General features: G+C 44.3%; 1 protein-coding gene across 2 annotated transcripts in view; it reads right to left on the reverse strand.

The window, feature by feature from the left end:
* LOC143974134 (antiviral innate immune response receptor RIG-I-like) overlaps positions 1–15,825 on the reverse strand; it is a 114,340-nt gene that overhangs the window by 56,569 nt on the left and 41,946 nt on the right. For both annotated transcript variants that reach the window (XM_077475248.1, XM_077475249.1), the window contains one exon: positions 3,657–3,915. In XM_077475248.1, coding sequence (XP_077331374.1) covers positions 3,657–3,915 — 259 coding nt within the window. The remainder of the gene's footprint in view (positions 1–3,656; positions 3,916–15,825) is intronic.

Raw genomic sequence — 15,825 nt, forward strand, 5'->3', positions numbered from 1 at the left:
AAACAAAATTGACGTCCTTTTTTTCCTACAAATAGAGCTTTCTTTTGGTGGTATTTGATCACCTCTGCGGTTTTAATCTTTTGCGCTATAAACAATTTTGAAAAAAAAGCAATATTTTTTACTTTTTGCTATAATAAATGTCCCCCAAAAATATATAAAAAAACTAAATTTCTTTCTCAGTTTAGACCAATATGTATTCTTCTACATACTTTTGGTAATAAAAAAAATAAAATAAATCCCAATATATTGATTGGTTTGTGCAAAAGTTATAGCATCTACAAAATAAAAGATAGATTTATGGCATTTTTATTATTATTTTTTTTATTAGTAATGTAGACAATCTGCGATTTTTATCGTGACTGTGACATTGTGGCGGACACATTGGACACTTTTGACAGTTTTTGGGACCATTGTCATTTATACAGTGATCAATGCTATAAAAATGCCCTGATTACTGTGTAAATGACACTGGATGACACTGGCAGGGAAGGGGTTAAACACAGGGGGGGGGGGCGATCAAGGGGTTAAGTGTATCCTAGGGAGTGATTCTGTGGGGGGATTGCCTCACTAGAACATGACAGAGATCACTGCTCCCGATGACAAGGTAGAAATAGATCTCTGTCATGTTGCAAGGCAGAACAGGGAAATGCCTTGTTTACATAGGCATCTACCCGTTCTGTCGCTCCGTGATATGGTCGCGGGCCACCAGTGGACACCAGGGACCCGCGGGCATGGTCACAGAGTATGCGGCGGGCATGCACGCGCCACCCGCCAGTGGCGTGCCCACAATTTTGCGATTTAAAGGGGCCGTACCTGTACAGCCATTTCCCCAGCCGCGCCATTGTGCCAACGTATGTCTTTGTATGCTGGTCGGCATGTGGTTAATGCATTCCTTGCACTAATGTGTCTCCTCTCCCCCTCTGGTGCCACAACTGGCACCTTTCGGGGGGGGGGGGGGGGTTAGGTTACCTGTCTGACAGGTATCCTGTTCCCACTTCCAGGAGTCGGAGCAACAGTACATGACTTCACCACGCGGCTCCCTCCTCCTCCCCCTGTTGCCGGGCCAGTAAGAGAGAGGAGCTGGTCCTCACGCATACGCAGTAGTGTCCCGGCGTGATGCCGTAAGGCTACACTGTCGGGTTCCCTTACACGCAATGGCATCGGCAGCACCTGAAACATGGAAACATCTGCTGCGGTGCCTACATCAATGGACTCCAGGTCAGGTAAATGTCCTATTAAAAACCAGCAGCTGCAGTATTTTTTTTTTTTGGGTGAACCTCCGCTTTAAGGTAAAAAAATGTTTAGGCATCAGGATGCCCCCTTACCCCTCATTTACCTGAACACTCATTCAGTCCAGTGCTGTCCCCATCTGCAGCTCTTTTCTCATCTCACTTCCTGGTCTCACTGGCTTTGCTGAGGCAGTGGGAGCCAGTGGCTGTCAAAAAGAAAAAGGTATGACCTGGGAGTCCCCTGAAGTACAGTGATAGTGGCGGAGCCGGTGAAGAGGGAGTGGGGCGGAACCATGACCTGCTGTCTTTGTGTTAATAGACCCAAAAAAACAAGGCTCGGAAGCAGGCCCGCATGAGTGCCCCCATGGAAAGCGGCTTTCTATAGAGGTACTCGCCCGAGGGGAGGAACCAGGAGCCCAGTGAGGGACCGAGAAGAGGAGTTTCATGGCCTCTATGTGCTATTCCATTCCATTGCACAGAGCAGGACAGTATAAACCTTCTCGTTATTTAAAAAAAAATTTATACAACCACTTTAATGATTAACTAGCTGCTAAAACCAATGTTCACTACTCCAATACCATTAGACCTTTTGCTGCCTTTCATACATTTAACCACCTGCTTCTATTCAAAAAGTTCCACTCCCTTGTCCGCCATTTGTGGTTCTCCTCCTGCCTAATTAAGCTCTTCTGTCAGGGTCTCCTACAACTCCTTCTCCCATCCTATTTTTCCTCTTTCCATAGGGGATCCCCAAAGGTTATGTCCTTGGATTCCCTCTATTCTCTATATACATCTCCTCCCTTGATCAGTTGTCTCTCATGGCTTCCAATACGATCTCTAAGCTGGCAAACCCCACATCTATCTTTCTACTGCTAATCTAACTCCTACAGTCTCCTTACACATCACTAATTGGCATATCATTATGGATGTCATGCCACTTCCTCAAATACAATCATTTGAAAACTGAGCGCATATACACCTTTTCCATTGAGATTAATAGCACAGCTATTAGATTCTCCCTTAATGCCGGGGTACTAGGTATTATCCTGGACTCTGACTTCTTCTTTGGTCCCAATTACTAGCCAAATCTCACCACCTTCGCCTCCATAACAGTTTCAAAATATACCCCTTTTTAACCAATGACACAACCAAGCTACTAATTCCCTCCCTTGTTATTCCTCTCCTTGTTTGGTGCACCTCTGTCCTCAGTGGCTGCCTTTACACAGGCTTCCCCCCCCCCCCCCCCCAGACTATCATGGGTGCTGCTGTTTGGCCTATTTACCCAACTAACTACTAACTGTTCAGTGTCCGTTGGCCCTCTCTGCCAATTCCTCCATTGGCTTCTGCTTGCTCAATTGAAAAAAAAAAGATGTAAATACTAACAACATACAAACTCTTCTACTACTCTGCCCTCAGCTACACCACCAACCTCATCTCAAATTATCACTCAAACCATCCACTTTACTCTTCCCATGATCTCTATATCCCATGATGCCTTCTCCCATGCTTGCCTCCTGGACTTCTGCAGAGCCTCTCCCATCCTTTGGAGCTCCTACCCTAATATCCCTGGCTATCTCCTATTCTTTCCATCTTCAGGCAATCTCCAGCAACTGTGGGATGACTGGACGTCTTCTGTATGATATAGCATGGTTGTTAGAATTATGATATAAGTGTATATATCCTTGTTCGCATCTAATCAGTTCTCAGCATGTTCACATCCAGTCAGTTCTCAATTTGGTCAGTGTCAGTTTTTTATTTTCACTTCTTTTAACTGACTAAGAGGTCAAGTAAATCAAAAACAGTACTGCACTTTGAAAGAAGAATACCAGTTACATCAATGTGCAATGTATGTACCATAACTGGAAAATAAGAATCTGAAAAAGAGGACTATGAAAAGAAAAAACGCAATCATGCAAAAAAAAACAAAAAAAAACAATAAAACACTGCTTACAGTATTTACAAAAAATGTATACCGGATGTTTATGTAACTTTAGGTCTATTTGTTCTAGGTTATACACCATTTTGCCCCAATGAAAACTAATGCTAGCTCCTGCAGCTGCTTACGCTTTGCTTTTCCTCATTCACTTTTATTCTGCCTGTAGGAGAAGCTGTGTGTAAGCTCCAAGTCCTGATTTGGAGCTTACAGGGGTTTGAGGTCTAAACCCTCTATATTCATGTGACAGTGGTTGCCTCAGCCATCATTCGGAAAGCACCAGGGCTATCACACAGCATTACTGGAAGGGAAAGGTAATTTTATGAATCTGTGTGGACTGGCATTAAAGTCAGCATGTTAATATGTCTTGCATAGGCAAAGCACAAGTTCACTTTAAAAACCAACAGTTGGCAGCATTCTTCTACATAATTAAAACACTCTATTTATTAAATCAATCTGAAATGAATTTTTAATGGCCCTTTCATAGCTTGCCTTACCTGAGGAAGTTTTTGACCTGGTGAGTCCAGCTTTTGGTCCAAGTACTTAAACATCAACACATTGTAGGGGTGGTTTCCTATTGTATTGTGGCATTCATCAAAAATCATTAAGGTAAAGATGGACAGGGAAGACAGTAATCCATTCTCTAAACAATTGACAAGAATCTGAGGGGTCAAAACAATGATGTCACTCTGTTCAATGATCATCCCCACAGGAATGTTATCAGCATATTCTCCACAGAAACCAGTCACTGAATATCTGGAGAAGAAAAATGACAGCAGTTTAGTTACTAGAAAACAACCTTGATATACAAAAGCTTCTACTGCCATACTGAAATGCACTGATGCACTACATATAAAAGGTATTTTACTGGGTATAAGAAAAAGCTTTTCTTAAAGGATAAATAAACCCAAGGACAAAAAAAAAAAAAGTAATATAACGTACTGCAGTTTGCCAGTCCTTAGATGTGGTGGCTGAATTTGTTTTCTTTTTTTTTCAGGCGCCAAGAACATTTTCAGAAAGTGCAGAAATACCAGTTGTTGACAAAAATGCAGTTTGTCCCCCTTGCTGTCCATCCCTGCTATCCAAGGACTGCAAGAGGATTAGAACAAGTCAAACAGCACAAGGTGCCATTTAAATTTTACAGCAGTGCAGGGGGCATGCTGATAGGAGGAGAGCGCAGAGTGACAAAGAGATTAACTTATCAGTCTGCTGTTTCTCTTTCACTGTCCAGTCATAGGGTGTGTTTGGAAGGGAGACCTGAAAGTGTTACTGAATTGCAGCAATCAGGTCCCCTTGTCTGCCAGGCAGGACTGTGCTGTAAATCTCAGGACTGGGTGGACAAAAATACAATTAGTTTGGCAGGTAAAACCGCTCAATTATGAGCAATTAATCTGTGTACAATGTATTTATTGGTTTGCCAGGACCCCTGCTTTAAAGTGGAAGTAAACTCCCCTATTGTTTTCAGCCAAGGAAGCTGCCATCTTTGCCTCTGTTTAATCTTCAACTGCTATGGTGCTGCACATGTGATTCGTTATGACACCAGCCATTGGATGGTTTGATAGTTTGGCTGAGAGCACAGCCAATGTGCAGTTAGCATTCCCGACATGCCTTTTTTTTTAACTGTTTAAATTGATGGGTTTACTTACACTTTAATGCAGCAAGTATGGGGTTAAAGTTGTATCTGTTTATATTTTAACCTTCCCTTGTTCCTCCATCCCTTTTTAAATAATAGGATTTTTATAACAGCTTACCTGTAAAATCCTTTTCTTGGAGTACATCATGGGACACAGAGCCTTAAAGAGGAAGTAAACCCTGATGGGTTTACTTCTTCTTTCATTACCTGCAAAGGCAAAGCATAATGGACTACTATGCATCGCATAGTAGTCCATTATGTGTCACTTACCTGACACAGGAGCCAGCGAAGTCACTGCTGTCCCCCGTAGTCCGGCACATCCATCTTCTCGGTGGGGTCTCGCAGCTCCGCCGCTGTTATTCGGCGAAGTCGCGATGACATCACTCCCGCGCATGCGCACATGCAGTGCACCTGCGCGCCGCTGTCTACGGCGCAAATATCTCCTAAACCGTATAGGTTTAGGAGATATTTCTTGGACCTACAGGTAAGCCTTAATCTAGGCTTACCTGTAGGTCAAATTGTGTTGTAAGGGTTTACAACCACTTTAAGTAATTACTTAATGGGTTATAGGCTATCTTCAGGTGTTGACACTGGTAAACCCAATCAAGGAAGTTCACTCCCTATATAATCCCTTCTCCTTCCAGGAGCACATCAGTTTTTGTAGCAAAGCAATATCCTTAAATCCCAAAATAGAGGGGAGGGAACTCTGTGTCCCATGATGTAATCCAAGAAAAGAATTTTACAGGTAAGCTGTTATAAAAATCCTATTTTCTTTATCGTACATCATGGGACACAGAGCCTTAAGTAATTACTTAATGGGACGTCCCATAGTAATGCTACTTGAGAAGAGGGAGACACAACCCGGAGGGTACCCCCAGACTTGAGGATCTATACTGCTGCCTGCAGCACACTGCGCCTGAAGGCAATATCCTCCTTACATCCACCTGATAAAATTTTGTGAATGTATGCACTGAAAACCAAGTTGCGGCTTTGCAGATCTGAGCCATGGAGGCCTGGTGACACACTGCCCAAGAAGCATTAACTGACCTGGTAAAGTGCGCCTTAACTTGAAACAGGGGAATTTTACCCCTTAAATCATAAGTCTGAATTATCGCTTGTCGAATCCACTTAGCGACAGTGGATTTCGATGCTGCCTGTCCTTTCTTAGGACCCTCTGGCAGAATAAATAAGACATCAGTCTTACAAATCTGAGCAGTTGCCTTTAAATAGATTTTCACTGCTCTCGCCACATCAAGATAATGTAGTGACTTTTCTTCCCTGGACCATGGTTTTGGAAAAAACAATGGCAGGACAATATCTTGGTTCAGGTGAAACCATGAGACCACTTTTGGCAAAAAGCCTGGACGAGGGCGTAACACCACTCTGTCCTCATGAAAAATCAAATATGGCTCTTTACAAGAAAGAGCAGCCAATTCCGAGACCCACCTTGCTGAGGATATAGCATCCAAAAATACAAACTTCCTTGTCAAAAGGACTAAGGGAATATGTTGTATTGGTTCAAATGGCTGTTTTTGTAACAGACAAAACTAAGTTTAGGTTCCAAGGGTTCAAGGGAGTTTTGACGGGCGGATTAAGCTGCGTTACCCTTTGTATAAAACCCTGGACTAAAGAATGAGTAGCAAGTGGTCTCAAGGCCAATTTCATTTCTACCCCTAATTGTAGAAAGGCAAGAATTCTGCCTATGATATATCTCCGAGGGTGCCAACCCTCGGAGACCCCTTGAATTCACATCAGGAAACATAAGCCCTCCAGACTCTATATAATATATAGTTCTAGAAGCTGGCTTCCTTGCATTAATCAGGGTAGAGATACAGTAACTGACCTGGAAAGCCCAAGTTTCTTCACAATGTGGGTTTCAATCACCAAGCCGTTAAATTTAGAGACCTTAAGGAAGGATGGAATATAGGTCCCTGAGAAAGCAGATCTGGCCGTAGTGAGAGGGACCATGGGCCCTCTACTGCCATCTTTAAAATGTTGGCATACCATGACCTTTTGGGCCATGCTGGTGCCACCAGAATTACTAGATTCCTTTCCAGCCTGATCCTGCAAAGAAGTGGTGACAGCAACATAATGGGGGGGGGGGGGATGCATAGATCAGTGAGAACTGATCCCATGGGGTCACCAATGCATCCGTTCCGCATGCGAAAGGATCCCTTGTTCTGGCCACAAAGTTGACTAGCTTCATGTTGATTCAAATATTATTGGATATGGGTCTGTTCTCATTATGCACATTAAAGTACCAACGTCCCAAAGAAAATAATAGATATAATAAGCTTGGAGGTAGGGGACTTTACGGTACCAATTACAAACATATGACACAATACAATTTACTTTATTGATTTTTCTTTTCATATGTATATTTTAGAATGCAATTTGTTTCTTTCTATTCGGATTGAACACTCCAAGTCCCTTGTTCCTAAAGAAGCGCTCAGACGAAACATGTTGAATAAATTGGGACTGAGAATATAATGCCTTTTTATATGGTGGAATACTGTTTGTTTTCTTGGAGCAGGCTGTTTGTATAGACTGTAAGGAATAGAAACAATTGCAGGTTCCATGTGTCTGTGTTTTTATAATGTTTAAATAAATATAATTTTCTAATTGTATTGTGTCATATGTTTGTAATTGGTACTGTAAAGTCCCCTACCTCCAAGCTTATTATATCTAACTTCATGTTGAACCTGGATGCTAGAAGAGCTACAGCCGGAGTCCCCCATCTTTGGCAAACAGCTCGAAATATGTCTGGGTGAAGAGACCATTCCCGTGGGAATAACTGCTGCTGACTTAAAGCGGGAGTCCGCCGGGACTGCGCGTTTTTTTTTTTTTAAAAGCCAGCAGCTACAAATACTGCAGCTGCTGACTTTTAAAATAGTGACACTTACCTGTCCAGCGCGCCCACGATGTCGGCACCCGAAGCCGATCTCTAGATCGTCTCTCGGGTCCTGCCGCCGCCATCTTGGGTATGGGAATCAGGAAATGGAGCCTTTCGGCTTCATTTCCCGGTTCCCTACTGCGCATGCGCGAGTTGCGCTGCGCAATAAGGGCGGTCCCCGCTGCCTCTAGGATCTGTGTGTTTCCCAGCAGGCAGCGGGGCACTTGCGGAAAGGGGCGGGCACTTGCAGAAAGGGGCGTAATCTACGCCCCTTTCCGCAGAGAGCTATCCCGGAAGTGGGTGCAGATACCTGTACTGTACAGGTATCTGCACCCCCCTCCCCCCTGAAAGGTGCCAATTGTGGCGCCGGAGGGGGGGAGGGTTCCGATGAGCGGAAGGTCCACTTTAGGGTGGACCTCTGCTTTAAGTAGTCTGCCTGCCAATTCTCTACTCCCCGAAATGAAGACTGCCGAAAGGCACGGAACATTCCTTTATGCCCAGGTTAGAATATGGTTCACCTCTCTCTGCGAGAGACTTTTGATGCCCCCTTGGTGATTGATATAGGCCACAGCTGTGGCATTGTCGGATTGAATCCTGACAGGACAATCCCATAACCTGAAAGTCCAGGCCTTTCGAGCCAGACGTACTACCCGAATCTCTAGGATATTGATGGGCAAGGTGCCTTTGGGTTCTTGACCACTGTCCCTGGACAGTTGTCTTTTCTAGTACTGCTCCCCATCCTGGCATCCGTCGTTACCACTTTCCATATGACTGGTCTGAAGGATTTTCCTTTTAGCAGATTCTGGGTTAGTAACCACCAAGTGAGGCTTTGGGAAACTCTTGGGGACAGCTGCATTGGCAAGTCTGAAGCGTGAATTGTTTTGTTCGAGGCAGACAGTATACTGTTTTGCAACAGTCTTGAATGAAACTGGGCATAGGGAACTGCTTTGAATGAAGCCACCATGGTTCCTAGTAACCTCATGTAAAGGCGAATGGAAGGCTCGCCATTTGACCTGACCATCCGCACCAGCTTTCTTATGGAGTTGATCTTTGCCTGAGACAAGAACAACCTTTCCTGGGCCTGTCCTGTGTCTATGATCAGACCCAAGTACTCCAGCCTTTTTAGCGGTATTAAGGAAGATTTATCAAAGATTTCTGAGAATCCAACCCAACCTTTTCAGATAGTTGGTTGGAGTGCGTACGCTTTGCTTCAAACGAGCCAGCCTTGTCCTTGATGATGCTCTGGAAGAGGGGCGAAACACGTCGACATATTTCCGGTATTGAGAACCAGTGACGCTACTTCCAATTTCCGTGGAACGGATGCTGAATGTGCGGACCCGGAAACACGCTAATGCCTGTTTTATCCAAACGTCTCGTGAGTGACATATGTTAGCAGCGCATTGTGTGTGTATATTGGAGGTACTTCACATGTATGTTTTCTCTCTTTTTTACCCCGGCATATTCCAACATTCTGGTTTCTTTTGAGAATATATGGATCGAGTCTCTGGATGGTTTATACTTCTCCCCTATTCTTTAAGCTCTCACTGACCCCTGTACTGAAAAGCTGAGGGTCCAGCAAATTTGATGAGTGGGGTTACCAGAGGGGATCATCACCTCAAGGAATAGAGTTTTTTCATCATCATCATCGAAAGCACTATTTAAAGCTCTTAGCAATTCTATTTATTTAAGCTCGTTTGTTAGCACTTGTTATGTTATGGTCTCATAAGAGTATTTTGTCACTTGTTATAGCACTTTATATGCACAAGCACAAGCACTTTATTCCGCTAGCGCAGTTTTTTCTGTTATCAACTCAAACGAGCCATTGACTGATCTATTAGCAATAGATCGTCTAGGTACACTACGACTGTTATGCCCTGTACCCTTAATCTGGCTAGAGGTGGGGACAGCACTTTGGTGAACACCTGGGGCGCTGTGGCTAGCCCGAAGGGCAGGGCTACAAACTGGAAATGCTGCTGCTCTAACTCGAACCGCAGAAACTTTTGATGAGCAGGAAATATAGGGCCATGCAGATATGCAACCCTGATGTCAATTGATGCCAGAAGTTCTCCTCCTAGAAGGATAGAAACTACTGACCTGATCGTCTCCATGTGAAAGGAGCGGATCTTCAGGAACCGATTTCGATTTCTTAGATCTGGAATGGGTCTCACGTCTCCATTTGGTTTTGGTACCATGAAAAGATTTGAATAAAACCCCAGACCTTGCTCTTTTGTGGGGATCTGTATGATCACCCTTTGAGACGTTAATCGGTCTAGTGCCTGAAACAGAGATTGTCTCTTCTCTAGATCTTTGGGAATACTTGACCTCAGGAAGCGAAATGGTGGAAAGTCCCGAAATTCCAGCTTGTACCCCAGCGTTACCGTGGAGATGACCCATCTGTCCTGAATTTCCTCTTTCCAGACTTCTGAAAACTGCAGAAGTCTTCCCCCCACTTTGGTGAGGAGGGTTGCCTCTTCATGATGAGGCTTTAGGATTCAGGTTTCCGACCCCAGGACTTCTTTTGAGCCTGGGTTTTACCCTGAGGTTTTCCTCTAGAGTCTGACGCCGGAGGCCATCGCCACTGCCTAGAGGTGGGAGCCCCTGGTGCAGGGGAAAGAGCCTGTTTAAATGAAGGGCATTTATACTTTCTTTTGACTGGCAAAAGAGTACTTTTCCCACTAGAAATTGTTTGGATATATTTATTCAAGTCTTCTCCAAATAATCGCCCCCCATGAAAGGGGGACCCAGTTAAGAGGTTTTTACATGGTGCTTCAGCTGACCAGTTTTTTAACCACAGGATTCTATGCATATGCACAAGCATATGCGTAAGGCAGGATGCCTGGTGAATAGAATCTTTAATGGCATCTATGGCAAAGCATTATGCTTTTGGTAGTTCAGCCAAATCCCAAGCTTGTTGTGCAGGAAGCTCTCTAAGGGTCAGTTTAAATTGGTCCTTTAGGGATTGGCAGATGCCTATTGCAGCGACTGCAGGCTGAGTAATGGCACCTGCCAAGGATAAGGCAGACTTTAGCAGGGATTCCAACTTTTTATCTGTTGGATCCTTAAGCATCTATGCATTGTTTACAGGACAAGTTAGGCTATTAATCACATTGGAAATTGCAGTGCCAATTGCTGGTATTTTTGATCTTTTGAAGAATTTCTCCCCCAGAGAATAGAGAATTGGAAATCTCTAAGCCCTTGTACACACGGTCGGACATTCCGATGGAAAATGTCCGATCTGACCGTGTTGTCGGATAATCTGACCTTGTGTGTGCTCCATCGGGCTTTTTCCGTCGGAATGTCCGACCAACAAAGTTTGAGAGCTGAATATAAAATTTTCCGACAACATGATCCGATCGGACTTTGTCCGATCGTTTGTAGAGAATTCCGATCGGACAAAGAGAGACCCATTCCAGCAGTTTAATGTAAGGGTTTAATGTAAGAGGGGGGTACAGCGCTCCTGTCCCCCTAACCCTCTGGTCCCATCAGGGGGAAGAAGAAAACATTTTTGCGGATTTCTTTTACCTTGCAAAGTCTCCCTCCACACGCTGGTGCAACCAGACATGGACTGACACTTACAGTGAAGACAAAAGAGTAAGGTATGTGCATAGACTCCCTCTAGTGGAGAATTAAGACATTACTTTTTTTCCTAATGGAAGAATGCATAGATGTTTTTAATACCTACGTTTCTTCCCTTACCTTATCCTCGCCGCAGGATTTGCTGAATTAATAGACAATCCAACCTTCACCCATCACGGCGGGCTGCGTTTAGCAAACCTTCAGGGACTGGGTCCCTAAAAACGGGGTTCCAACTGCCCTGGACCTGTAAAAAGCACCCCTTCAGGAAGTTTAGGTAATGTAACAAGACCTAAGCCCTGGGTTCCTGGGATCCAGCCCTACAAAAGAGTCATTACAAGCAAAACCTCATGCTTCAGATACGAGGCCCCAGGTACCATCCTTTTTCAACACCTTAGACACTGGCGAAAAAACTAATGTGCTCCTGGAAGGAGGAGGGGTTATATAGGGAGTAAACTTCCTTGATTGGGTTTACCCACGTCAACACCGGAACCCGTTATAGTGGAGCTCCATCCAATTTTAAGACATTAGACCAATCCAATCAACTCTATCTCCTAATGTAAAAACTGAAGTTTTTTTTTTGTCTTTGTAACTTACTTGTCATTGTAATCCTCTGTATTTCCTGTCTCTCCTGTGTGTGGATAGAGGCGTGGCTAGTGCGGCTATTTCGTAATTTCCTGATAGCCGCACTGGCTCCAGGGAGTTCCCAGAAGCCAGTGAGGCAGCCTGGTGCGAGTTATCGCGGGATTTCAGCTATGTTGCCATCACAACAGGGCGGGACTTCCAACGCCACCGCCTGTTGCGATGGCAACCCGAGCTATTGACGGCGCTCCAAATTCACCTTACTGCGCATGCGCGAGATCGGGGATACAACGCACAGTGCATGTTGGTCGATCAGCAGCACTGTATCCCCAGAAGAGGATGCCTGTGGGCTTCACATGCCCACAGGCTAGATACAAACGGCCAAAAAATAAGATATAAACATTTTTTTAAACAGAAAACTGACATCTTAACGGCATAACAACTGAAACAAGTGAGTTTTAATTTTAAATAATTTAATCTGTGACATTTTAGCAAAAAAAAAAAAAAAAAAAACGATTTAGGCAGTGGAACCCCGCTTTAAGTAATTACTTAAGGCTCCGTGTCCCATGATGTACGATAAAGAAAAACACTTTTTCATTACATGTCTTCTTTTAGAAGAAGTAATGTTATCAATGAGTTTCTGTACTGCTCTATGCAAGGGCAAGCTGATCATGGCTGATGGGAAGGGTCAGCAGGATGCTGCATGTCGCCTTGTGAAAACATCATAGCGCTCTGTTAGTAATTCTCTCAAGAGTCCCTAACTGAAGCAGTGAGCTGGCTCTTGGGAGGAGTTATACAAAAGCAAAATGCCTTGATAGGTGGGTCTCAGTGTGGGGGAATAGGAGTTCCAAGGCAGACTGAATTTGCATGTAGACTGCCCTAAGTAATGTTCACATGTGATGCTAAGCCTCCATGACTGAAAGCCAATGACTGATAAGGATGGGTCAGGGACCAGAAAGATGGAGAGGAAAGGGCTAGAAGATGCTGGATGTCCTCCAGCCTGGAATTGAGGCAAGCTTTGATTTGCTGCAGCTTCTGCTGAACACTCTGAGAAGCTCATGGTGTGCAGTAAAAACAAAGAAAGCAATTTCAGTATAGGACTGACTAAGAGTAAAGGTGCATTTGCAGGTCTAATGCAGAGATTAGACGTTAGAACCCCAGTGTGGGTTTCCACGATTATCTGCGAGTAGGTAGCCCCATTGAAAGCAATTGGAGGCTGCTGACACTCACAGCTTATCGTGGCAACTCACAAGTAATTGCTCATTTAGCAATCACATGCGAGTGACTGTCCCTGAACACAGGCAGTCTGTGTCCAAGGCCCGTCACTTGCATGACTGCTGCTTGAGAGAATATATATGAGTGGGTGCGATAAGCTGCGAGAGCCGAAAGCCTCCCATTGCTTTCAATGGGACTACCTACTCGCAGATAATCGTGGAAACTCATGCTGGGGTTCTCACATCTAATTACTGCACCATGGTGCATTCGCAGGTATGAACGCACCCTAAGGCTGGAGTTCAACTTTACATGCAATTTACTAGTAAGGTCAGATAAGAGATTATCTTTGATTAATAATTAGGGGTTACCATACTTTGCATATGGCAAGAGGTAATATTCAAGAAATTTTATAATGCTTCTTTGAAATTCCCTCTCATTCCACCTCTCTCTTACAGTGATCTACGCCTTCTGTCTTGCTATCCCATCTGACACCACCTGTGCAGAGTGGCGGTTTTAAATGCTTAGTTCACCTTTAGGAGAATGTTACCTGTTGCACCCATATTTGGGATGTAACAGGTAACAGGTTCCTAGGCAGTCAAGTGCCTACCCCTACTATGTGTACTAGGGACAGAGCTGGCATGTGGCACTCTGACCAAGTCAGAATATGAGACACTTCTAGTGCTGTGGCCGCACTCTTGGCCCTCTTATCCAGATAATTTGTATTTACCACTGCCAAGCATTTTCAGACAGGTTGTCCCTCCAGGAGGTGGGTCCAGCAAAGCAGAGTACATTTGAATTTTTAAAGCACATTGATGTAGAACAGCAGATCCCTTTTCCGGCTCCATGAACCTTGTGTGAATTGAAGATCCAGAACTTCTTCCTAGCCATGCAAGCTGATGACTGTTGTTACGATATCCAACAAAGAGGGGAAATAACTTCCCAGGCCGGTTCAGGGGAGAGCAGAGCCACCAAGTAGAAGAAAACATTGTCAGTTAGCTTATCTTTCTTTTCCAGCTCAAAGACAAAGGACACATGTTCTACTGTAACTGAATCTCATGCAGCAACTTCCTAGTGTAATGTTGTGCATAAGAAAACACTTCAGAAGCTAAAACCAGACTCTGATCGCAGTGGGGAATGGACAACCTCCTGCAAGCATGCAGTAAGTGAACTAGAAGTTGTAGTTTCAACGGTTTTTCCAACACCCTTGGAGATTTTATTTCTGCCTGAACTCCTCCAGAGTCTAAATAGTGATGCACAGGTCGAATCCCAGTTCTGAGTACAACTTTTCACGCTAAAGAATGTCATCATGGTATCCCACGAATGGTATCCGCCTTGACCCCAAGGCAACTAAAACTGGCCTGACCAAGGCAAGCTGAAGCCACCTTGAGATTCAAAACAGGCTGCATTCTACCCTTCTTGGGCACCATGTAGAGGTTTAAGTAGAAACCTTAGAACCTTTCAGAACACTGGAGTTATAACTCCCAGGGCAGACACTGGTTGGAGGCCAAATGTGTAAAACTTGATTTTGTCCAATACATGGGTTAGCTAATAGTTCATGAAAGCTAGAAGTGGGCCCTATACCTTGGTACTGAACAGGTGGGGCAAAACTTCGCAAAGGAAGGCTTCTCTGCTCACTTGGTTGGATTGGACGACTAGGGATGCTTACTCCTGCAGAGGAAAGAGTGCTTAGATGACTCAGTCCCCATGTCTGAATTTCCTTGAGATCAAAAAACCCACTTGTGGATTTATAAGGAATCCCCACACTTGTGACAGGAATGCTTGGCTTTCCTAGGCTCAGAGAGAACTTACACTTTTCTTTGATTATGTACTTAATGATCTCATCCTGCATTGCTCCAAAAAATTGATTCTCTTTGAATGGCAGATCCATAAAGGCCTTCTTAAATGAACAGCCGATCAACCTTACATCATAGCAATCTGTGGATGACCATAGCTAAATCTGACAGCCTAAGAGACCAAGGATCATGAATCAAGAGCCACCAAGGATCCTAATTTTGCTTGGCTAAATTCACATAATTTTTGAAATTTGTTCCTCTGCCAAACCTTTGTGTAAGGGTTTTGTCTACACAGTCAAGGTTTGGGAAACATGTGCTAAAGCCAAAACAAAGTGAAGTAAGGACCCTGCAACTGTATACAAAGATTTTTCAACTGTGACGCTATACCCTCCAAAGTGGATATCTAGGGATGAGGACGGCCCTGGAATACTCAAGGCTGGAAGTGGGAAATCAGTTTAAGAGATGGATCCAGCCTGCGAAAGTTTGTAGGAGTTACTAAAATGGATCTCCCACAGCCCCCTGCATCGCTATACCACAAATGGAAAAAGGAATCTCTGTTCTTCAGACCCTACATAGTGGACCAACTGGCTCCTGTACTTCTTCTGCCCTTTGCATAGCTCAGACAGTGAGCGAAGCAACCTGTCTTTTTCCCAGCAGTCCTCCTGGAGTTCCACCAGATGCCCACTGTAAACAATACTTTGAACCAAGATAGTACTCTGTGTCACTTCCTGCCCTGCCTCCACCATTTACCAAAGCAAAATGCCCTAAGGGAAAATGGTGGTCTCAATTCACAGCCTAGGCCATAGCCAAAACCATTGGCAAAAATAGTGAGTTCCATTAACTGCTGCCAGGAATCCTCGGACCATCTGGCAGGGCCTGGGTTGGATGAATTAGGCCAAATGCACAGAGACAAAAATACAACAGGCATTCAACCAGTGCGAAACAGACCTTTAGGCAGGTCCCTGTTTATGCACTGT

The sequence above is a fragment of the Lithobates pipiens genome, unplaced genomic scaffold (genome assembly GCF_037356315.1).
Source record: "Lithobates pipiens isolate NorthernLeopardFrog02 unplaced genomic scaffold, aLitPip1_a1.2 Scaffold_13, whole genome shotgun sequence".
NCBI classification, from domain to species: domain Eukaryota; kingdom Metazoa; phylum Chordata; class Amphibia; order Anura; family Ranidae; genus Lithobates; species Lithobates pipiens.